This window comes from Pipra filicauda, unplaced genomic scaffold, assembly GCF_003945595.2.
Source record: "Pipra filicauda isolate LSUMZ 115617 unplaced genomic scaffold, ASM394559v2 scaffold103_size3290846_pilon, whole genome shotgun sequence".
NCBI classification, from domain to species: domain Eukaryota; kingdom Metazoa; phylum Chordata; class Aves; order Passeriformes; family Pipridae; genus Pipra; species Pipra filicauda.
Window position 1 is genome coordinate 1,937,203 of NW_024103474.1, and position 23,249 is coordinate 1,960,451.

At 50.1% G+C, this 23,249-nt stretch overlaps 1 protein-coding gene across 1 annotated transcript; it reads left to right on the plus strand.

The window, feature by feature from the left end:
• Positions 1-942: 942 nt before the first annotated feature.
• On the plus strand, positions 943-9,301 carry DUSP7 (dual specificity phosphatase 7). The gene is made up of 3 exons (XM_027727243.2): positions 943-1,560; positions 3,883-4,311; positions 6,854-9,301. Exons 1-3 carry the CDS (start codon positions 1,149-1,151, stop codon positions 7,159-7,161), a joined length of 1,149 nt encoding a protein of 382 aa, XP_027583044.1. The 5' UTR covers positions 943-1,148; the 3' UTR covers positions 7,162-9,301.
• The last annotated feature ends 13,948 nt before the right edge of the window (positions 9,302-23,249 follow it).

Consider the following 23,249-nt stretch of genomic DNA (forward strand, 5'->3'; position numbering starts at 1 on the left):
AGATTGCACAACCTCTCTGAGCAACCCACCAGTGTTTGACTGTCTGCATGGTGAAAATAGACTGCAGTAGAAGTGGCTCATACAGAACCACGTTTTTAATGTCATCCTGCTCATTAAAAAGAGAAAGATCAAATCTATTTTGTAACAGGAACAGTTTGTGTGGGGCACAGAAAACTTCTGGTACCAGAGGACTGATTCACACGAAAAGGCACGTAAAAAGATGGAAGGAAACCAAAGGATGCCTCCAGTTACATTCCTGTCCTGAAATTTCAGTCTTGCAGCACAAAACGTTTGTATTTATAGCAGTGGATACCAGCAGGGAAGATACTCTAAAAATAAACAGGGATGAACAGATAAAATAATATATTTTCGGATAAAATTATTTGTTTTGAAGCTCATCCTGAGAACGAAAGGGAATGCGGAAGCTTAATGAGTCCCAGTGGGTTTTATTTTGGAACTGTGCGCCGCTGTCAGAGACCGAGGCAGGGCTCGGCACGACCCACTCAAAGCCCAGGAGGGCCTCCGCGCCCGCCGGCCCGTGGACCGGGTCACCTCACTCCCCGAAGATTTTATTAAACTCCAGCCCGCAATCCAGCGGAGGTGAGCACGGGCAGCCCCGGCGGGACGCGCTGTGCCCGTCGGCGGCACCGCCGCCCCCTTCCCGCGCTCTGCCCCCGCCGCCGCCCCGCCCTGCCCGCGTGTGGCCACGCCCATGCCCAAATATGGCTGCCCCGCTGCCCAAGGCCGCGCCTCATTGGCTCTGGGGGCGCGGCGGGGGCGGGGCCGCGCGGGCGGGGGCGGGGCCGCCCCGCCCTGTGCGTGTGCGCGGTGCCGCCCGCGCCGCTCCGGCCGCTGCGGGCGGGGCTGATCCGCCCGGCCCCGCCGCCGCCCCGCCTCCCGAGGCATGACACGCCGAGCCGCCGGCGAAGCCCCGCTTTAATTGAGGCCGCCGGGATGGGGCGCAGCGCGTAGGGCAGAGCGGGGGCCGCCGCGCTCCGGGCCGCAGCAGCGCGCACCCCACGGCCGTGCCGAGCGGAGCCGCGTCCGGCGCAGCGCAAGGACCGACCGGCGGGAGCGGGGGCCGCGTCCGGACGCCGCGTGGGTGGCCGGTGGGGCCGGGCGCTTGGCGGCCGCCGCTGCCGAGCCCCATGAAAACGCAGGTCTGGGGGAGCTCCCCGCGGGCGCCCATGGCTGCGGCGATGCCGTGCAAGAGCGCGGAGTGGCTGCAGGAGGAGCTGGAGTCGGGCGGCGGCCGCTCGCTGCTGCTGCTCGACTGCCGCCCCCACGAGCTCTTCGAGAGCTCGCACATCGAGACGGCCATCAACCTGGCCATCCCCGGGCTCATGCTGCGCCGCCTCAAGAAGGGCAACCTGCCCATCCGCTCCATCATCCCCAACCACGAGGACAAGGAGCGCTTCGTCAAGCGCTGCAAGGCCGACACCGTGCTGCTCTACGACGAGGCCACCGCCGACTGGCAGGACAGCGGCGCCGCCACCTCCGTCCTGGGGCTCTTGCTCCAGAAGCTGCGCGATGACGGCTGCAAAGCCTATTACCTGAAAGGTGAGGTGCCCCCCGCCCTTCCTCCCGCCGCGTCCCGCTCCCGCAGCCCTTGTCCGCGTCCCGCTCCGCAGCCCCTGGCCGGCCGCTGTATCCCCGGCGCCCATCCCCTAGCCGGCCGGAGGTGGCTGGATTGTTTTGCTTCCTCCCCTCACCCCCTCTGCCTGATTTATTTTTATTTTTATTTTTCTGTATGTATTTTTTTCCCCCCTCCTATGCATCCCGCTTTAATCCCCCGCACAAAATGGTCGCAGGCTGGAAGCAGTCGGGAGCGCCCCGTTTCTTCCTGCGTCGCCTCCCCGGCAGCGGCGGGAGAAACCCCCCAGCCCCGCCGCCGGGACGGCCCCTCCGGCGCTGCCCCGTCCCAAGCCGACCCCGGCCGGGCAGCGCCGGGGAGCCCCTCGCCTGCGCTCCCCCGAGAGAGCCTTCCGGGGGCTCTCCTCCGGGAAGGATGGCCGGATTTGCGGGGGGGCAGGAGAGCCCTCTCATGTTATTTTACCTCTCCCCCATCTCCGAAAAGCCAGCGCTTAGGTTTTCCTCCCCCTTTCCTAGGCAGCGCCGGCGGGTTTGGGAAGGGGCAGCCCGGCTGCTCCCCCGGGGCAGGGCGATGGGGAGCGCGGAGCTGCGCTGCGGGGGAGCCGAGCCCCGCACCCCGCACATGCCCCTTCCTGAGGACTGGCGGTGGTCTGGGGACTTCGTGCTTGGGGGTTTTTTTTTGGTTTGTGTTTGGGTTTGTTTTTTTTTGGGTTTTTTTTTTTGGCGATTTTGAAAAATCTCAGCGGGCTGAGCAGAGCCCACAGCTGGGCTGCTGGGACCCTTCTCGCATCCTCCCAGTGCTCCCAGTCCGGTCGCTGGGTGGCGGGTTTGAGGCAGGAATAACAGGAGAGCGGAGGAGTGTGTGTGTGTGGGAGAGTGGTCAAGAAAGTTGCCACTTGCGGCTCTTTAAAAAACACTGCTGCTCCGTGATGGACCCTTTTTGGGGAGCCGGGGGAGTCCCTGGTAACGGGCTGGGGTGGCAGTGGAACAGGCAGGTATTTGGGGACCAGCTCATAGGGCTGCACTGCCCACGCAAGCCTCCTTTAAAAACATGGAGAGGGGGCAAGCACAGGGATTGATCCCGTTTCCCCTTCGATCCTACCATCCCTGCTCGTGCCGCTGGGCGAGTCCCCCATCCCATCATCCCATCCCGGTTTGGGGTTTCCCATGGGCTCCGTTGATCCCTCGCTTTGTATTCCTATTTCTCTCCCCGTCGTTCCTCATCCCTAGGCAGGAAGGAGCGGCTTTGAAGTTACTCCTAAGCTCTCCCTGATGGGCAGGGGAGGAGCTGAGCCCCTTCTTCTGCCTTTTTCCGGGAGCCTCGGTGGGAAATGTTTCCAATTAAAATTCCAAAATGGCTCCTCGGCGCTGTCTGGCGGCGCGGGGGGAGGAAGAGGGCGAGGACGAGCCTTTTTCATGAATGGATGTGGCAGGAGCTCTCTGTCCTGCTCAGTGACCCCGCCACAACCGCCGAACCCGCTAACGAAGTTTCCAGGAGCCTTTTCTAATTAGACCATTTGTCAGTGTCAGATCCCGATGGCTGAGCTCCGGTTTAATATTGCCTGGAAAGGAGGTAGATCGGTGGGGTTTTTGCTTCCCTACCTCTGCCTTCCTTCCCAAGCCGCTGAGCCGAGGAGCCAGAGAAAAGGACTTAAGGGAAAATACGTAGAGTCCCATCCCTCTGCACTCCTGATGTGGTTTGGGTGAAGAACAAACCTGTGATGCTGCCCTGTCACAAAACGTGTTTGTTGTGATAAAATAGCTGTGAGGATCACCCTTTGGCAAAACTTTAGGGTCTTTTTTTCTGTGTGAAGATGTATTCTTTCATTGGGGTTTGGTGGTTGTTCTTGATTTATCTTTTCAGACACAGATACTTTTGTGCTTTCCTATCTAGGTGGCACAATAGCTCTTGCCTGAACTGCCCCAGACCCATATTTTTGAGAAACTAAACAAGGCGAGATTGTCTCTTGACACTGATTTCATTTTTGGATGTTTATTTCTTTCGTGGTTGAGATTTGGCCCCTGTTTATCACCAGCAATATCAAACTGTAAGAAACACTCTTTGGTTTCTTGGGACCCGTTTGCTCAGTAGCATTTTACCCAGGGAAGATGAGGGAGCAGGGGAATGCCTTTCTTGGTGTGAAGTTGAAGGGATACCAACTTTTTGCTGGCAGAGACTTTCAAAGTAACATGCACATGTGTACAGGTAGAAGAATTCCCCATTCTGAAGAATAAAACATCTTTTTCTCTTGGTCTCTCCCCTTCCCTCTCTCCTTTCCCTCTTCCCAGGTGGCTTTAACAAGTTTCAGACCGAATATTCTGAGCACTGCGAGACGAACCTCGACAGCTCCTCACCCAGCAACTCTCCCCCGGCGTCGGTCCTTGGCCTGGGAGGGCTGCGGATAAGTTCCGACTGCTCGGATGGCGAATCCGACAGGGAACCCAGCAGTGCCACGGAGTCAGATGGGAGTCCCATCCCTAACAATCAGCCTGCCTTTCCGGTCCAGATCCTACCTTACCTGTACCTGGGCTGTGCCAAAGATTCGACCAACTTGGACGTCCTGGGAAAATACGGCATTAAATACATCCTGAATGTGACTCCTAACCTGCCAAACATGTTTGAGCATGACGGGGAGTTCAAGTACAAGCAGATCCCCATCTCGGATCACTGGAGCCAGAACCTCTCGCAGTTCTTTCCCGAGGCCATTGCTTTCATTGGTAGGTAGTTGGCAAAACATCTCTTTTCACACTCACCGCTTGGGAATGTGGTGTGCCGCTTCCCAGGGCTGTTGCTCATCCCCAGCCTCACCTCTCCGGGGCACGGCATCGGCACCAGCAGCAGCTTAGCAGCTGAGTGTCGTGCTGCCAAGGTGGCACTTCTGGTGTGTGTCACCCTGGCTGGCTTCAGGGAGGCCTCCCCTTCCCAAATTCAGCCCTCTTGCAGCACCTCAGCTGAGTTACCTGCAAGTGGTCGGACCGGCCCCGCTGCCTCTTGCCCCTTGTATGGGGGTTTCCACTTGAGAGAAACGGCTGAACCCATGCACTGGGGAGCTCCTTTGCCTGCTTTGCTTGGAGGAATGACTGTTGATGGGAGTTGCATTAATGTGACTGGTGCCAGCGATTCCTTAGCCCCAAGTGTGGTTAAAAGTGTGTGTGTGTTTTCCCAAGGGGATTTGCTAGTCTAGTTGGGATCCTGCTGTAAGTCACCCTAGCATAACTAACTCCTTGTATGGATACTTTTCCTAAGGTAAGTGTCAACACGATGAGTTAGTGATTATAATTGTACTGCAGAGCTCAGATAGAAAAGCTGCTCTGCAGACAAGCCCCCGAGACAGCTTTGGCTGGTGAGGGGGGGTGGTACAGGGAGGCAGATCTCTTCTCTCAGGCTGGTCTTGACTTTGAAAATTGCTTCTCATTCTCTGGGAAGTGTGTGTCAGGCTGATACACTTCCAGCCTGACCTGTGCTGTTTGCTTGTGACGGTCATTGGTCTAATCAGTTCTGTTTTAGGGGAGTGAATGGCACAGGTAGTAATACCCCCATTAACTATTAAAAGCCCCATGGACTCATATCTGATTGAAAGCACTGATATAGATAAAGGAGAGGGAGGACCTTTACCTTCAGACTGAAACCTGTGCAGCCCATTTCAGTGCTGCTTTGTTGCCCTAGTTTCAGACCCCAGTGCTTGTGCTTGCTGTGCCGTAAGGCCTGAGATGGGGCAGAGCAGTAGTAGATCCTTGGCTGCTCTTCAGCCTTCGGAAGCCCTGGTTCCCACATGCTCTCCTTTGCCCCCAGCTTCTGACCTCTAGTAATACGGCTGTGGTCAGAAGCAGCTGCTTCAGTGTGGCAACAGGGACCCGTCTGATGTCCCGTCCGCACTTCCTGCGCTGAGCGTGGTGTGAAACGTCAGGGGTGAGGTACCGGGTTCCTGCTGACATGTGGCATTTGGGATCCCTCTGCGCCAGTCAGTCCCTGTCTCTGTGCGAGAGCTTGTGCTTTCCAGTTAATGACAGGAAATGGAGGATTACCTCACTCTAAACCCAAACACCAAGAAATGCTGTGCAGGTCAGATGAAAGGCAAAAATGTCTGGAAAAATGTTGAATAGCAGAGCCTGTGAGGAGGGCTGGGTACACTGGAGGGTGACTGCCCACCATCCTGGAAATTCTTGCCCGGTTTTGGAGGCTGGGCAGAAATTCTGTTGTGGCTTGAGTCTGGATTTTGTTTTGCCTGCATCCTCCTTGCCCTTCCCTGCACTTGTGGTGCCAGAGTGTCTCTTACCTCCGGCTTCTCCCAACGATCCTTTTTCTCCTGCCACCTTCTCCATCCCCGCCAAGCTCTCAGTGAAATGACTGACTTCAAATAGGGCTGCCCAGAAGTAAGCAGTGCTGGCTACTTGCGTGCATTCAGTGCTCTCAGTGGCGTGTCCCTCTTTCAGCACTAAGATGTCAATTCATAAAGGGATCACGCTGTTCCGGCTGTGCGAGAGACAATGAGTGTGTGTGTGCTTTTCAGTCGATGGCAAGGGAGGGGAAATTTCGTCGCTGTTCTCTCGCCATTTTTTGGTCCAGCCTGCATTCCTGCTTCCCGCTACCATTCATCCTGAGAGTCTCCTCCAACACAAGCGTTTGTTTGTAGTGAAGTGCATTTCTGTCGATCCTAAAGAACAACTTCACAATAAGGGAAGTTCCTGCACTTCAGACTCTTGCTTAAATTGGCATCAACTACGTTCATGTAACTTTCTAGTGGAAGGAGGACAAGAACAGCAGAAGAGAATAGTAGCTCATGTGCTGCTGGGCTGCAGCCTTGCATTGAGTGCACAGCCTTCCCCAGTTAGTTGGTGTTGAGGTGGGTGTGCTGTGCCCAGCCACCAGCATCTCCCTGGAGCTGTTGTCTCCAGCTCCATCTGCCTCCTGTGGGTTACTCCAGCTCTCTGAATAGAGGACACCGATGCTCCCTAGGCGAGGGATGTGTTGCTAGACTTGATTCATACTTCTCAAGCATGTGAGATGCTTGGCCTTGTTGGGGATGTGCAGCTTTGCCATGCTAAACAATAGATATTCCCGAGTGGGAATATCTTGGGAGCCCTGTGGGAAGAGATGTGGGTGTCAAAGGGACATGAGATGGTGTCAGTAGGAGCAGGGGATCCAGTTCTGGCAGTCATCCTGGTCCTAGGAGCTCGCAGCTGCCACCTGGCCCTGCTCCAAAGCCGTGCATTTTTGGTGCAGAATAATGGACTCCCCCTTCCCCTTGTCTTGTTTCAGATGAGGCCCGTTCCAAGAAGTGTGGGATCCTTGTTCACTGCCTCGCTGGCATCAGCCGGTCGGTAACAGTCACTGTCGCCTACTTGATGCAAAAACTCAACTTGTCTCTGAACGATGCCTATGACTTTGTGAAAAGGAAAAAATCCAACATTTCCCCAAACTTTAACTTCATGGGCCAACTCCTGGACTTTGAGAGGACTCTGGGACTCAACAGCCCTTGTGACAACCGCTCGCCCAGTGAACAGCTCTACTTCACCACCCCCACCAACCACAACCTGTTTCAGCTGAACACCCTGGAGTCCACATGAAGAGGACACTGCCTGGTCGGGAACTCGAGCATCGAATCGCTTCTCTTGAGCATTTCAACTCTTACGAAAATATCTGTCTTGCCAGGCAGCTCTGGAAGGAGTAGCTTCTCTGGGCAGAGGTGCCTGATCGCTGCTTTAGGAAGGCTAATGCCGTTCACTAGTATCCTGATCCAAGTGGTTCCAAGAGGTAGTGTTTTTACAGGGGGTTATTTAATACGGGCGATGTTACAGCATTTTGAACGCAGCTGTCACCGGCAATAACCGCTTTCCTGGGTGCATTGGGACTGTCAGAACACGCACACGTGTGAAGAGCTACCAGGGGTTAGCTTGCTGTGGAAAATAAGGAGATTTATGCACTTGGAAACCGTGAACAAAAGGTGTTGGGCCAAGACTGTTTTAAAACCCAAGTTTACTTTTTTTGATTTAAAAAAAGCAAACAAAAAAAGGTAGATCTTACTCGAGCTTTGGGTTCAAACTCTTTTTAAATATGTAAGTTCCTGACTGTTTGTACAGACGAGGTTGCAAAACCAGTATTTTATTCTGTCTCTTGTTTGATCATTTATTTTTTTTTTTTAATCAAATGTTTATATTGACCAAATGCATTTTGCACACTTTGTGAAGCCTTGGTATGTCCTGGCATATTACTGGGTACTCCAGAGAGAGATACATGCTGCTGCTGTCGTTGTTAGCATCTAGTAGGAAGCTTTGTTATGTGTGAAGGCCAGTTGGGCTTAAACGCAACCCCTTCACCACTCCTGCACTCACAATCACAAACTCTGCACTGATTCAGCCAAGGTGACTAAGCCGCAAGCTTTCTCTTTTTTTTTTTTTTTTTTTTTTTTTTTTTTTTTTTAATGCCACCCCTGCCAAAAAAACACTGTTTGCTATTGCCAGAGGTAAAACTCTTGTAGCCTCCAGAGTTGGTAGAAGCATGTCTGAGCCCGGCTTCATTCTCTGCTGCCTGTTGACTGACTTAACGTCATCCAGCTGGCCCGAAACCATCCCAGCTTCCCGAGCACTGAAGGTAGTTGCGATGCTGGCGTTTCTTGTGCACACTCGATTCTTTCCCATGTGTGCGGGGTGGAGGGGGAACGCAGCGAGCGCCCGGAGCAGAGCCAGGATTGCGTAGCGGGACGGGACTGAATCGTCACGCACGGAGCGTGTGAGGGGCGCGAAGAGATGTGCAAGTGAGGAGGAGAGCATTGTAACAGAGAATTTTTATATATATATATATATATATATATATGAATATATATATTAACTGGCAAATTCTGAGATGATTGGAGCTTTCGACAGAGGTTCTGATTTTTTTTTTTTTTTTCCTCCTTCTTCCTCTTTTGAATAACTTTATGCCGTGCCTTCTATTCTGAGAAGACTTGTATGTATTTCTGGCTAGTGTTTGGCAAACTCCTTATACCAAGCTGGGAGGGGAGGAAGTGGTAATAATTTCTGGGAGGAGGGCAGAACGGATTTGGAGATTTCTTTATTGGCTGCAATGTAGTCCCTCCTTTCTCCCCCCTCCCTGTCCACTTTAACTCTCACATAACTGAAAGAAAAAAAAAAAAGCCACGGATTTTTTCTAAATATCCAGTTTTTTGTACTTTTTTCAAGAAAATGGAAAAAATAATTAAAAAAATCTCCATCTGGAGGAATGTTTGACGCTGTCACATCCTGAAACTGTTCTTTTTGTTACAAGATGTTACCAGAATGTTGGAATGAGCTTCTGTTTCTTGTTTTCTGGTTGTTTTTTGTTTGTTTGTTGGGTTTTGTTTGCCACAATGTTGGGATCGTGGGTCATTGGAAGGGAGAATGGGCGTACGGTTGCGAGTGAGAAAATTGGGAATATCCTAATTGCATCTTACCTCATGGAGGAATTTATTTTTTCAGGGATTTTTTGACAGTGCATCTGTATTGCGTTACAGCTAAGCTGGTTTGTAAAGGCTTCCTGTGCTGTTAGTGGTCTTTCTTTAAAGGAAAAAAATAAGATGCATCTTTCTGATTAGTACAAATGAGAGCTTGTTAGTGAGGAATGGTTCTGATTTCTGAGTTATGAAGGAAAATTAGTGACCCTATATATACTGATCCAATATTGGGACTTTGTTTATATTGCAAATAAATATTATTTTTTCTTTAAAAATGATGTTTGTGTCAGATGCTTGTCTAGCCTCTGCCCATATAAGGGCATGCTGCTCTTATCCGTTTTTTATGGTCAATTAGTATTCTTCTGTGACCATGAAGAGCATTTGCTGGGCAGTGTTCAAGTGTGGTGTTTGGTTTCATGCACAGCTTAATTTTTAAGACCTGTGGTAAAATGGAGAGGGGGAGGTGGGAGGGCGAGGAGAGGGATAAGGGGGTATTGGATAAACCAGAGAACAAAGAACAGCTTGAGAATGGGACTGGCTTTGACCCCAGCCATTCCTCTGCGCCAAAAATAAATAGATAAACTAAAGACACTTTTGTTCGCCGTTTAAGCGTGGCCTACAAAGGCATGGCAAAGCCTTGCCCACAACTGTTGTGTTAGCAGACTGTGTTTTGGTAGGAAAGCAAGAAGTTGTGGCCTTGTGGGCAGCCACCTGATGACTTATCCTGGGTCGCTCGGAGAGCAGGAGCCCCCTTCTGCATCCTTGGGGGAAAGGGGGTGTAGTGTGGGTTGCACATGGGCTGTGCTGTCCCCCTGTGCTCCCCAGGTGCAGTTTGTGGGAAATCTGGAGTGGCTGATGAGGGTGTTTTAGGGTGAAATGTGGCTCTGAGTGCAGCCCAGCTAAGGGAGCTGTGGCTCCCCACAACTCTGCTTGTAGCTGGGTAGGGCTGGGTTCCCCCCTACCCCTTGTTTTAACCTAAATGACAAGAAATTAAATGGCTATCTATTCAGTTGTTCAGTTCCTCACAGTGAGTGTATGTGTCACCTTGTTCTTCTAATCCTAGGGCCTGAGCACCAAAGACCAGGTAGCTTAATTCCAGAAGGAGCTCAGGCTGGTGAGTGCAGAGGGGAGATAGAGGCTGAAGCAGGAGCCCAGGGACTGTGTGTGTGTGTGTGTGTGTGTGTGTGCATGAGTTTGTTTACTCCTTAACTGCATGATGGGGAATCTATTTATTGATTTAGAGGTCTGTTTGTGGCTAAACAAATGAAAATCTACCTGGTATGCAGGGAAAAAAAGACCTCTAGGTTTTACCTTGTAATTACGTGGTAGAATACCTCTTGAGGAAGATAGGAAACCATGCTGGAGGCTGTGCACTGGCATGCAGAATAGCTTGTCAGGTGTATGGCTATATTTGCTTCCATCTAATTTCCTCTTAGGATTTTCTGCTAAGGTGTGGAGTAGGATATTAGCAGTTAGCATTAGCTCTGTAAGCTCATTTGTGTGGTAGCTGAGTTGTGGCTGGCTGGAACAGCACAGCTGCTGTTTTGCCATAGCTTTGGAGGAAGGGCTGGTGTGCAGGCAGCTGCCAGGCTGCTCCTCTGGCAGCTCCCTGGGGTACCTGATCCTGGGAGATGCAAGTCTACCCTGAGTGTCCCAGCACTGCTGCACTCAAAAGCCCTATTGCCAAAGGAAGGAGATGACTTGTCTGAAAATCATCCTGCCACCTGCAAGTGCTCTTTCCTCCAAGACCCAAAGCAGCCTTTTCCGAGCTTCCTGGCCTCAACAGCAGGGAGCAGCCAGCCTGGCTGGTCTTCAGGCATCAGTGTTTTACAAATGTCTTGCACCCATGCTTCTTGGCTCAGAGGGGTTTCCTTGGAGACCTGACGTCCTGTAATTTAGTGAGGTGAAGAGGACTGACACCAGGCGAGGGGCAGTGCTGGAGAAATAGTTACAGAGGGAAAAGAGAACATGGGGTCTGTCTACACTCTCTTGCAGAGGCAGGCACGAGCATGGCTGAGCGTAGGAGCACGGGCTGAGTGAGAAAGCTGGTTATGTTCAGAGCAGTGGAATTTGGCAAGGAGATACAGCTTCCCACACGCAGCAGGGAGAAGCTCCTCGGTTAACCCATTGATTCCAGATGAGCTGCTTGTAAGATGCTCTGTGGTGTTCTGCTCTACAAAACCAGGTAATCTCCTGTTTGGGCACAGAGATCTGCTGTGCCTGGGTTTTCACTTGTGATGCCACAAGTCCTCAGGCAATACAAATGGGAATTTATCTTTTTTCCCAATTAATGACTTTGTCTTAACTCCTCATTTGAACAGTTAGAGGGACCACAGGGCCTAGATGCTTTAAAAAAGTTTCTCTCTCCTTTTCAAGTCATGGCAAAAGCCCAAAGCTCTAAACACAGAGCTCAGCTTCTGCAATTCCCCATTGGGAAGCCCAGCATCAAGAGCTCTATGAGCTTGGGGAAGGGGCTTTGTGATTACTTGTAGCTTTTTTTCCCTTGCTTATGTCCCCTTCCCTTGGTGTGGCAGCAAACACGTTCTGAGCATGATGCAAGTCAACCTCTGCAGCTCTGAACTTGTCTGCTGTTGCATCACCTGGCGACGCACGTGGAAAAGGAGACTCTTCCTGCTACCATCTGAATTTGGGTGCTCACATTTCCAAGGTAACCAGGTTATTTGTGGGCTGTTATAGTCTTGTTTTATCCTTTGTGTGAGCAAATTAGGCTATTTGCAGTGTTGCAAAGGCACTCAAATAGTTCAGCTAATGAACACGTCCCTGTATTTACAGCCAACTGGCACAGGCTGTGATAGTCATGCTCTGAGGTGCTTGTAAGGAGCGTGAAAGCAGGCTTTCTTCCTGATTTTGTGCCATTTGCTCCCGTGCCACCTCAAATCTGTCTCTTAATTGTGTAGTTGGGCTGGCTAAATGTAATCTGGGATGAGAGGATGGGTGAGGGAATGTTCAGCAGGGAGAGCAGCTCCTGGAAGTCCCATTCAGCCTCCACGTCCTGTTCCCTCAAGTGTCTTTATTCAAACTGCGCTGTTGCCCTTTCTCCTGGGTTTGTCCCCCGTCCTCCTTGCTGTGTCTCCCAGCAGCACAGGCACAAAGGATGGGCCATAGTGAGATCTCCTGGAGCTGCCCTGTCCGGTCTGGCACTGTGGGGTCCAGGCAGCAAATGCGCCTGTTTGCTGGGGGCCATGCTCGCGTTTGAACAGCTGTCTGCGTGGCATCCATGTGGGAACCGCCTTAAATTGGCGGGAAAAGGTGAGGCGTCGGACCTCAGGACAGCTGTCCCCAGGGTCCTGCCTCACCACACGCTGCTCGGGGGGACCTGAGGGGACCCCGCCTGGTGGCCTGAAAGGCTCGTGGCCGTCACAGTGGTACAGAACTGCGGCTGGGTCCTGTGGAGGAGCTGGGAGGATGAACAGCCCCGGCAGGAAGGCCCTGAGCCGGCCGAACGCCTCAGCCTGCGATGGCGGCACGGCCCTCGGCAGCCGCGATGGAGGCGGCACCTGTGGTCAGAGACTGAGCTGCTTGCCATGGAACTGTGAGTTTCTGGAGCCTGCGGGCTCCTCCCTGACACCTCCTGGCTTCCCTGCTCCGCCGTGTTGTGATCCTGTGTTTGGGCCGGGAGCTGGGTCAGGGCGGAAGCTGCGGTTTCAGCTCTGGTGGCTCTGTCAAGGGTTGGGGTTTAATTACGGGTTGGGAACGAATCCCGTGGCAGGCGCAGCCACCCGGGCCAGCTGGATGGCCATGGGCTGCTGGGACCCTGTCTCTGTGGGCCGCGTGGGCCCCTCGGTGCTGGGGCAGTGTGGAACCCCCTCCCCTGCCTGGGGCAAGGCAAGACCACCAGTGCTTTGCAGGCCTTTCTTCCTCCCTTCCAGTCATGCTCATTGCTGAAATTGCTCTTGTTCTGCATTATCCTTATGTGCTTTCCCTGGTTTCTCCACTGCCTTCTGTTTCTTCAGATAGCTGGGAGTTGAGGTACTCCCACCTGGCAGCGGTTCCTACAAAGCTGTGGTCCTGTAGGAGAACAGAGTCCTGGCCCCATTTCTTCTTGGAGACATTGAGATGTTGGAAATGGAGATGAGCTGTTCTGTGGGGAGATTTGGAGGGGATGATATGTGTGTTACATATGTGCTGCCCAGTGGTACGAGCGATCCAAGAGCATGTAGGGCCTTAAGAAGTATTTGGTGAGGGACCCAAGTCTGGGGAGAAAAGGGAATCCAGACAGATTTATTTATTTCCCTACTTTCTTTCCCTGGAGAAACATCTGGCTTATGTAAAGCCATTTGCTGGGTTTCTCACTGCTTTATTTTGAAAGTCTCTGCATTCGGGCACTCTGCTCTTCTCATCTCCCTGCTCTTCTCTTCTCCCATCACAGCCTCAAGGGCAGATTCTTCATGATTTGGGGTTTTGCTTTTATGAAGTTTACTCTTTGTTTCTGGCCTGTGTTGCCTTTTTCTTTTATTTTCCTTCCTTTTCTTGTAAAGGAGTGCTCTAGTTTGACTTGTGGTTTTGCCTTGTTTTCTTCTGAGAGGTGAATTGTTGTGATAAGCCCTGCAAAAAGTGGGAGGGAGCAGACTGGTGCGTTGGCGAGACCCTGGTCACTGATATGGCATTAGTGAAAGCCCTGTGCCAGCAAGAAGCTGAGCTCTGAGGTTTGATTGCGGATATAACATCCTAAAAGCACAGCATTTTTCAGTATGGGAGATTTTGAGCTGAATTATGCATGAGGGGGTGCAGTTAGAGGGATAAGCACTTTACTTCCTTTTGCCAATGCAGCTCTGGATTGGACCCGTCATTTTCTTGTGCATTTATCCTGGCAGTGAAGTGCTCAGTACCTGGTGAAAGATTTACAGCTCTGCTCCAGTGGTGCAGTTTGTTTGGGTCTTATTCTGAATTTGCCACTTCCTCTCCCTGGGTAGCTGATTCCCTGTTGCTTGGACCAGGCAGTGGTCCAGGCAGGATCATACCCCTGAGAGCCAAGCAGGATCTTCTCAGAGCTGTGCAAAACAGGATGCTGGATGTTAGCTTGAGGGGATTCAGGGTGCTGAGACTGCAGAAAGCTGCCCTCTCCTCTGACAGAACAACAGTTCTGCTCTCAGCTCTGTCTCTGTGTCCTCTCTATCATTCTTCACCTTCCCTCTGCCCCTATTCTGGCAGTTGCCTTTGAGTGATCCTATGCTGGAGGTTGAGGCAGGCTCCTGCATGTCTTGGCCTTGCATCCTGTTGGCAGAAAGCTGAGAGTGAGAGATGTTTGGGAAAGTTTTGTGGTGGTTTTTTGTTTTGTTTGGGTGTTTTTTCTTAAAAAGAAAAAAAGAAAAACCAACCAAAAACCAAGAAGCTTCACTATTCATTCATTCCCCAAATAGCTTTCCCTTTCATTGGACAACATCCTCCTGCTAGGACAGTCCAAGCCTGTTCTGACAGACAGCTTATCTGCTTTACAGCTCTGACTGCTTCCTCTGTCTCTCCTTTGTGTGGGAGGTGTTTTGTCTTCCCAAACTTCTGCTGACTTCAGTGGGTGCTCGCCTGTGCCCGAACATGCACTGATAGTGCAGCTCAGTGCCGATGTTCGCCGCTGGTTTTTATTTATGTCCCTGCAGCGTGTTTTTCTTTGCAAAGGGAAGGACTTGAGTGGCTTGGGGAGAGCAGGAAGGTTGCTATTGAAAGTCAGTGAAGCTGAGGTTCTCTGTTCACCCTGTCTGGGTCCATCCTGCAAGTCCTGCTGCAGGACATGGTGAAGGCACTGGTGTCGAGGGGTGCCACGCTGGTGGGGGTCCAAATTTGGGCCTGATCTGCACAAGAACTGTATCTGAAAAAGCCTAGAGCAGCCAGCTTGCTACTTTGCTGTGTTGCCAGCTGCTAAGGCTGTTTAGAGAAATTCCCAGCCTAGTTTTAAGTCTGGTAAAAGTGGAGAGAAGTGTGTGTGTGTGTGTGTGCATAAAGCAAGGGTTACAAATGTTGGTATTTTTAGCAAAACAAAGTCAGTCAGGTTCGAAGCTGTGGTTTGCCACTGTGTGTTCCTGATACAGGATCAACGCTTTCCCTGAGATACAGTTTCCAGTCTACAAAACCATGGATGATGGTTAGTTTTCTTGAATCTCCAACACTTCTGTGAGTCTGTTCCTTCTGGAGGTACATTGGGGGGCGTTTATTGTGGTTTTAACTTTTCTCCCTGAGCTGTGGGATCCTTCCTACTGGCCATGCAATGCCACCACATGTCCAGTGCTCCTGCATGTGCAGCGGCGGCCCAGGGATGTTTGTAGGTCAGGGATGACAGATACTGAGCAGGACTCATCAGTGCTATTAATTAATTGCATTCCAACGGCAGCGAAAGCAGTAGCAAGAGTAATAAACAAATTATAATCTACATTATGAAGCTGACAGGTGCCACCCACTCATTACCTGTCTTTAACCACTCTCATTACTACCCAGTCTTTGTGGGAACTAATCTTGCTGCTCAGTGTCCGACTTGTTCATTTAATGCCATTATCTGAAGCAATCGGCCTCTCCCTGTGAAAGAAGAGGAAGGTGCTTTTCCTGAGGCTTGTTCTCTGGGAGCTCTGAGGAGGAGGCTGAGGGAGCACTTTGCAAAAGCACGGTGTGGCTGGGAACTGAAATCCACAGGGACAATCTGGGGAGGAGCTGGGGATGGGTGGCAGGGTGGAAGATTGTAACTAGGAGGAAAAGTCTGCACTCTATTCATCTCCATGGGACTGAGGACTAATATCCAGTGAAAGGGATATTAGGAAGAGCCACATTTTTTTTCTCTCCGGATGTTTTCCAGGGTTCGGAAGCAAGCTGGGTTGCTGAGTAATGACAGTTCTCTTTGTGGCTGCCCCAGGGCATTGCAGGAGGAAGTCCTGATAGTGTTTCTGTGGGGATCTGCTCAAGCTCCCCCTGGGAAAAAGAAGCTGTGCTCCAGGAGTGGTCTGGCGTAGGTCGAGTTCAGCAGGGTCAGGGATGCTCAGCCAGAGGAGCCTCCTCGGTGCCTGGCTGCTGCCATTCCCTTGTCTCTGTCCATACTCAATGTTAATGACTCTGCTGTGCCTGAGCTGCAGCTGTTCTCCTTTCCTCACTGACACAACTGGGAGCCTTCCTGGGGAAGATTATTGAAGCCTGGAAGCTGATGAGTTGGGCTGAGAGAGCAGATGGGAAAATAGGTCTTTTTCCAGATACTCCATGGGTGGTTGGACCCTGGCCAGCCAGAGGTCCTGTTGCACTCTCAGAGTTTTGGGATATGTCATGGGGGTCTCTAATGAGTAAACAATAAGCTGAAAGCTGAGAAATTAAGGCTGAGAGGTGAAGGGCCAGCTTTCCCAATGGAGGATTGGCATCAGTCAGATGCAACAAGGGCCTGTCAAAAGCCAAAGCTGTTGAATGTGTCTGTTAATGATAAAGAGGAGTAAGTGGCAGATGAAGAAGTTTGCTGCTGACTGTTCAGAGTAGCAAAACCCAAAAGCTGCGCTGAACAGCTGTAGGAAGTCCTTGCAATGTGGAGTGGTGGGGTTATAGCATATGATGCTGAGAAAAGCAAAGCCATCCAGTGGGAGGAGGGAGCCATCCTAATCTAAAATGCAGTGCAACAAGCTCAGAAAGGGATAATGCCACAAGGGAGAGAGATCTCAGAAGTGCAATGAACTGTGCTATGGGAGCAAGGCTTGATTCTGAGGATGGTCAAAAAACCCAAAGCCAGTCACCTTCTACAAGGAGAGCTGAGAACAAACAGTATAAATGCACTGTATGAATCTGTGGTGAATAAAGGCTTTTGTAGGCTTGAGGGATGTTGGAGTAAGAAATGCCATGAAAACCCATTGAGTGGACTTTTAAATATCAATACACAGTATCTTGCTGAGAAAATCCCACAACTGCAAATAGCTGGAGCCTGGGAAAGCGTTTGTAATGTAACATAGCTACATCCTTGGCCTGTTCTTATACTCTTCTCCAAGTGCTGCTGTCAAGTCCCATTGAAAACAGGACACAGGGCAGGATGAAGCTTGATCCAACAACAATTAGTGGCTCTGATTCCTCCGCTTTTCCAAGAAGATACTGTCCTGGAATGAGCTGTGTGTGGCACACCGTGGTCGTGTGTGTCTGAGGAGCTTTTATGGAGGCTGGAGACACTGAGGTCTCTCTCTGTTCAATAGAGCTGCTGAGGTGCACGGCTTGAGGAGAAAACTCCTGAGGTTATTGTACCTCTGTTATCAAATGGACATTGCAAACAGACAGCCAAAGCATTGAGAAGGTCTTCGTACCAACAGGAACATCTTATTCTTCACCAGCACCAGGCACTCTGAACTGAACAGATTCCTTAGGCAATGGAAAGCTATTCCCTGGGTCAACAAACCCACCTCTTGCCTCCTCTGAGGAATGTTTGGGCAAGAAACCAACTCCAAAAGGATTTGCTTTCTTTGACCTGTCCTCTCCCATCTCTTCTTAAGTACCCTGCTTCTGGTTAAGAAGGACTGGATGATGTGGAAGTATCTGGATGGGTCAGGCCAACTCATCCTGCCCTCAAAGCCCTCGTGTGCTACTTAAACCCACACCACAGTGGGGCGAGACACTGTGTGGGAGTGTGAGACAGTTCCTAATGTTCCTGTTGATCAAATGGCCCACTGAGTCTCCTGATCTGCTGTGGTGATAAGTCATAACAAGGACTCTCTCTTAATCCTCATTATCCTCTGCTGGCGCTTCCTGCCCACATACACTAGATATTTCCTATCAACAGGGAGTAACCTCTGTAGAAGATAGGATCAGATTCCCAGGAACCAGGCTGTAGTAAGAGTGAAGAAAGAATGAGGAAACAGTCCTAATTTGAGGCTAATCTTATAAATACAGGGCTGGATACAGACAATAGGAAGAGATATGTCAGGAGAGCTTTAGCATTTATTTAGGAAAGGATCATCTTTTTCCAGGAGTAGCTTTAATTGTAACTTATGATGTGATGAAGTTGCTGTTTGATCTCAGCTTCGGCAGAGGGAAAGAGACAGATTCTGCTTTGTGTCACCAGAGGAGGAGTAGTCTGAGAAAAATACAGGGAAAAGTGTTTTTAAAAGTACTTTTTTGTCACTTGTGTACTGATTCAAGCTGCATGGATGGAATGTTTAATTTTCCCAGTTTTTATTCAAATAAAACACTAAATAAGAAGGAAAAGGCTGTGTGGTTTTTCCCAAAGCAGACATGCTAATGTGTGTACCCATTAGGTATTTAAAGTTGCATGGCATTGCTGAAAATGCAGAAACCCACAAATCTTTTCTTCTAACATAAGGGGATTATTGGCATGGGGTGTTTCTTTCCCCTACCTAGCCCCATGCCTGGAGCCTGTACCAGTCAGAGACTTGGCCTGTCCTTCATGCTCACCTTTTATCTGGGCAGGGTGGAGTGTGCTGGAGCTGTTTGTGGTGAGGAGTTCTCTACAGACAGTCGCTTTTATGAACCTTTTTTAGACAACCTGTTAAAATGAAGAGCAGCCTCCTACCTATCCCTGTCCTGTCCACATCCCAGCACCATGCAGGGAGCCTGTGATGCCTCTCTGTGTTTCATTGCAAGCAGGGTGAGAGCGGGTGTGTGTTTGTGAGAAGCGAGTCGCCTTTATGGCTGATGTGAGGGTCCCTCACCACATATTCATGTACAGCAGGTGTTGTAGCACAATCCCATAACCCTGTGAATGGCTACAGTGCAACAAGGTGTGGACACTGGTTGCTCATCCCCACCCTGAAGGAGGTGTTGCAAGTTCCTGAAAAATGCCGTCATGGCCTTGCGGGTTTGGACTCGTTTGGCTTTTCACTATCTGTCCTGCTCCCCGGTGTGTGCTGGGGTTGGTGTTTTGTTTGTTGCCCAGCTCTGGGCTGGTCACTGCTTCTTCCTTCAGAAGGTTTACAGGCCTTGCCTTGGATCAAGTTTATGAAGCTGCAGTGATGTACAAACCCCTGTTGCTTCCTGGAAACTTCCTGTTCCTTTTAGATAGGCCCACTTGGACAGGAGATTTCACAAGACCTGTCCCAGGCTTCCTGTATGAGTTAGGACGAGGCTTTTCAACCATCCATATGCCATCTGTATCTTAGTTTCCCGCTTCCTATTGTTTCTGGCCCTCCCAGGACAGACTTTTTTTCTGAAAGTCCTCAGAACAATGTGGACTTCCAGTCCTTTCCCACGTGGCTGGCTCTGCTGTTTTCTCTTCACCATAGCAGGTTATGTGATCTAAGGGTTCTACTTTAACCCGAGACAGGGCACATTTTGACTCTGATGGCAGGTTTGGTTTTCTTCTCTGTTTAAGATAAACTCTGTCAGGGAGCAGGGCTGGCTCAGAGGACATATACAGTGGTGTGGGCACAGCAGATCCTCTCTGTGCTAAGTTCACTTCTGTGAAGGGTTGCTAAGTAGTGCCTACGGGTGGTTGATGCAGCTGGATAGTGAAGAGAGTGTAATTGCTTCTGCTATCTTCTGGGATGTGCTTCCAGCAAGTCACGACAGCTGGTAACGTGCTTGTAACATCTATTAACCTTGTAATTTTATAAGTGGTGCTTTAATCCTGCCTGGTTGCCAGTCAGGTCTGGAAACATCTACTGTGGCTCTCCATGGTCACTGCTAAAATGCTGTGCCTGGTCACTGATTTTGCTGTCACCATTGTCGTCTCCTCCTTGTCAGATGCTCCACTCCTTTGCACAGGTCAAAGCCTGCCCTTGTTTATTAGTTTTCTCCCTGAGTTCTGCAGAGTGGATTTTGGAAGGTTGATCCTTTGCTGGCCAGGTGCTGCTGTGTGATATTTCCCCCTTACTGATGACAGATACCCTGCAGTGAAGAGCTGTGGGGCTGAAGGGGTCAGCATTTCTGCAAAGCACTGAGTCACCTGGTGTGGCACTGGAGCTTGGGAAGGTGGAAGAACTGGAGCAAGAGTTTGGGCTTGCTGCAGAAAGAAAATTCAAGAACTCTTGTGTGTGCTGTTGGGATCTGGTCTGCTGCAGAAGGGGATTCCCTGCTGCTGTGGAAGGGACATACCAACCTCAGGGTGCTCAGTGAGGCAGGGGATGGATGGAAAGGGATGTCCTGCACTGGCTGTGAGCAGACCCTGGACTAAGCTACCAGCAGAAAGTTGATGGCAGAGCAGGGATCGATCCCTGAGCTTTCACCAAACCTCATGGCTCAGCCTTCTTCTTCCAGGCTTTCTGTGAGCATAGGTGTGTCAGGCCAGAGTACCCAGCTGCTGGAATCCTGATCTGTACCTATTCTCACCTGGGAAGGTGTCCTCTGGAGAACTGCAGGCAGCAGTATCCTACCATGTGGGAAGCCCTGAAGAGGAGAAGGCTTGGCCAGGAGAAGGTGGGGAGCGCACAGAGCATCCTGGGGTGGGTTTTCAGGACAGGCTGACTTCCAGGTCCAGCTCTCGGTCTTTACCAGGACTTGGCAGTCCTGGTAAATGCTCTTCACAGCACTGGGAGGGACTGGTGTTCAGTGAGCAGGGCAGGGTGGACGCTCTGTGCCAAACTCTCGCTTGTCTCCTTTCTCTTTAGGGCATTCTTCATTCATTAAACTTGCTACCAAGGCAGCTTTGGTGGAAGTAATCAGTCTCCTGAAAGTGGAGGCCTTTCCTGGGTGAGCACCCAGTGTTGAGGTTTGGGTGAACTGCTGTGTTTTTGGAAGATCAGAGTGGGAAACGTGGGGAATTTTGTTGTGTGCTCCATTACCAGTGGCTGTGGACAAGAACACAAAGCAACAAACAACACCAAAGAGCAGAGAGCCAGTTTTAATTGCCTGCAGTCAGATGGTGAACGGAGCAGAGCTTTGAACAGAGAGCACAGCTTGCCTCTAAGTTTGTATGTCTTCCTCCTTCCTGGCTCTAAACATGACTTCAGCTGTGGCTCCAGAATAAGCAGCGGGAGCCAGTTTAGGGTGGGCACCATCTCTGCCTTCCATTTTCCTTAGTGCCCCAGTCAGCAGGGCCGTGATCCCTGGGCAGCACCCCTGTGGCATGGCTGTCATGCAAAATAACGAGCTGGCAAGTCCTGACTCCTTATTTATATTTTGGTGAAGGTTTTTATCATGTTTCCTGCAGACACGGATGGAGAGGAACGGGTGGTTCTGCTGTTGGCAGCCCTTTCTGATAAAGGCCAGTGGCTTTTCGCAAGTCTCACAGCTCTTGAGCTGCTGTTGGGTCTCAGTATATCCCCTTTTGCTGCTTCATGTTGCTGCTTCTCCTGTGCCTGCTGGAAGACCGGTGTCTTCTGTGCAAGGGATTTTTAAGAAGCTGCTCAGTCTGTTTACTTTTCATCTTTATAACCCTTATTCTGTTTGTGTGTTTTTTATTCTTCCTCTATCCCAGAAACCCCTCGTTTACCCTACCCAGGTAGACAAAATTTACAGGAATCTTTAATTTGTTAATTGAAACTGCTTCTTGCTGTGCATGGAAACAAAAAAAAAAAAAAAGCAAACTACAACTGCAACACAATGGAAGTGTAAACAGGAAAACATACAAAAAACCCTTCATTTTGGAGACATAGTCCCTTAAGAATGTAAAACCTTCTAGGCCTGGAAGGTCTGTGAGTCAAGTATCAATTGGTCTGATGTACCAGAAAAGGAAATGTTTAACTCTTTTATTTATGTCCAGGAGAGCTCAATGAAGCCTTCAAGTTAAAAAACAACTCAGGAGGATTCAAAGGAAAACAGCTCATAGGGCTTCCGGCTGCATATGCAGCACTTTAAATTTAGAGCTTCATGGGAATGTTAATAGTTTATTCTCAGCAGTGTCAGTGGAATGAGTCTATAATTTGGAAACTTTTGCATGACTTTCAATTTTAAAATAAAAGAGAATTCTGGCCTAGATTTTAAAAAGTGACTATGGAAGGTTCCCCCAAACCAGTGGTTAGATAGCCCATAAACAGTGTCTAGAAAAGCAGATCCCTTAAGGCTGTTTCCACTTGGAATCCAAATTTATTAAGTGATCTTATGTTGGAAAGTCACCATGTGATTTGGGCAACCAATAATTGCTGAATTATCTATTAGCTGAAATATATTCAGATAAACTGAATATTTGAACATGATGAGTAAAGTCATCAAAACTGAAGTCTGTTCATGGCTAATTTGTGAATTGTCAAAGGAGCTCAATCATTTAATGAGCATTTGGTTCCAAGCTGTGCACCTAGGTCTAGTGTCCAGCTGCAAAGGAGCAAAATGTTCAGTTAAGTTCAGTATTGATTGTTTATGAAGATCAGATATTATTATTATTATTATTGCTTTACTTGGAAAGGACTTTGGAAGACTTTGGAGTGTCTTTTTTATTTTAATCCCTTCTGGCAGGGTGCCAGCAGGTCGGATCCAGACAGTTATCCCCTCTGCACTTGGTCAGACAGTTAACCAGGAGTTTCTTTGGTCTGGAAGTTCAAAGGGGGTCCTTGTCTCTGCTGCACTGGGACCCTGCCAGGCAGGACAGCACTTTTCAGCTCTGCGACTTGAATTAGGGCAAAGGAAGAACAAACTGTCACTATGAGCTGTTCCAACCAACTCCCTTCTTCTGTCAACTGCCAACCATGATTTTATGTTTAATTATTTGCATTACATCATTAGTCCTGTGCTAGGTGTTGTACATGGCTAATGATGCAAAGCCTACCCCAGGTCTGGGCACTGTACAGGCTTCCCTGTAGGGCGGATGTGCCAAAGTGTTTGAAGTGCTCAAGGAGGGGAAGCTGGCAAAATCTCCCCTACCTCCTCCCCTTGGAATAGTAGGATATTTAACATGCTAATTTAGCTTACTTATTAAAATGGAATATTTTTCTTCAGAAGTAAACCCTGCAGTGGTTAGAATCTCCTTTATGCTTTCTGTGCCATGTGTCTCTGTAGGACAATTTTGAGGGAGACCCTGCCAGATGTCCACTGGGCTCTTCCCACCTCCACAACCCCAGCATCAGACTCTCCAGAGGATAAAAGTCAAAGTATTTCTTCTGAAGGTGCCCGGTTTACAAGCAGATCTCCTCCCTCCCAGAGCCTGTGGTGAGGGCTGGCTGCTTGTCATTGCCCCCGTGTTGTTTCCGTGTCCTCACAGCCTGTGTGTACACACAGATTTCCACTTGTTTTTTTATCACGTTCTCCTTTCTGAGCTTCCCTTTAGACTGTTGATAAACTGCATTGCTTAACATGGGCGAGGGTGTTGGTTTTGGAGGGTCTGGCAGGGTTCCTGGCAGAGCACCCGGATGCACAGGAACTGTGACAGTGTGGTCCCAT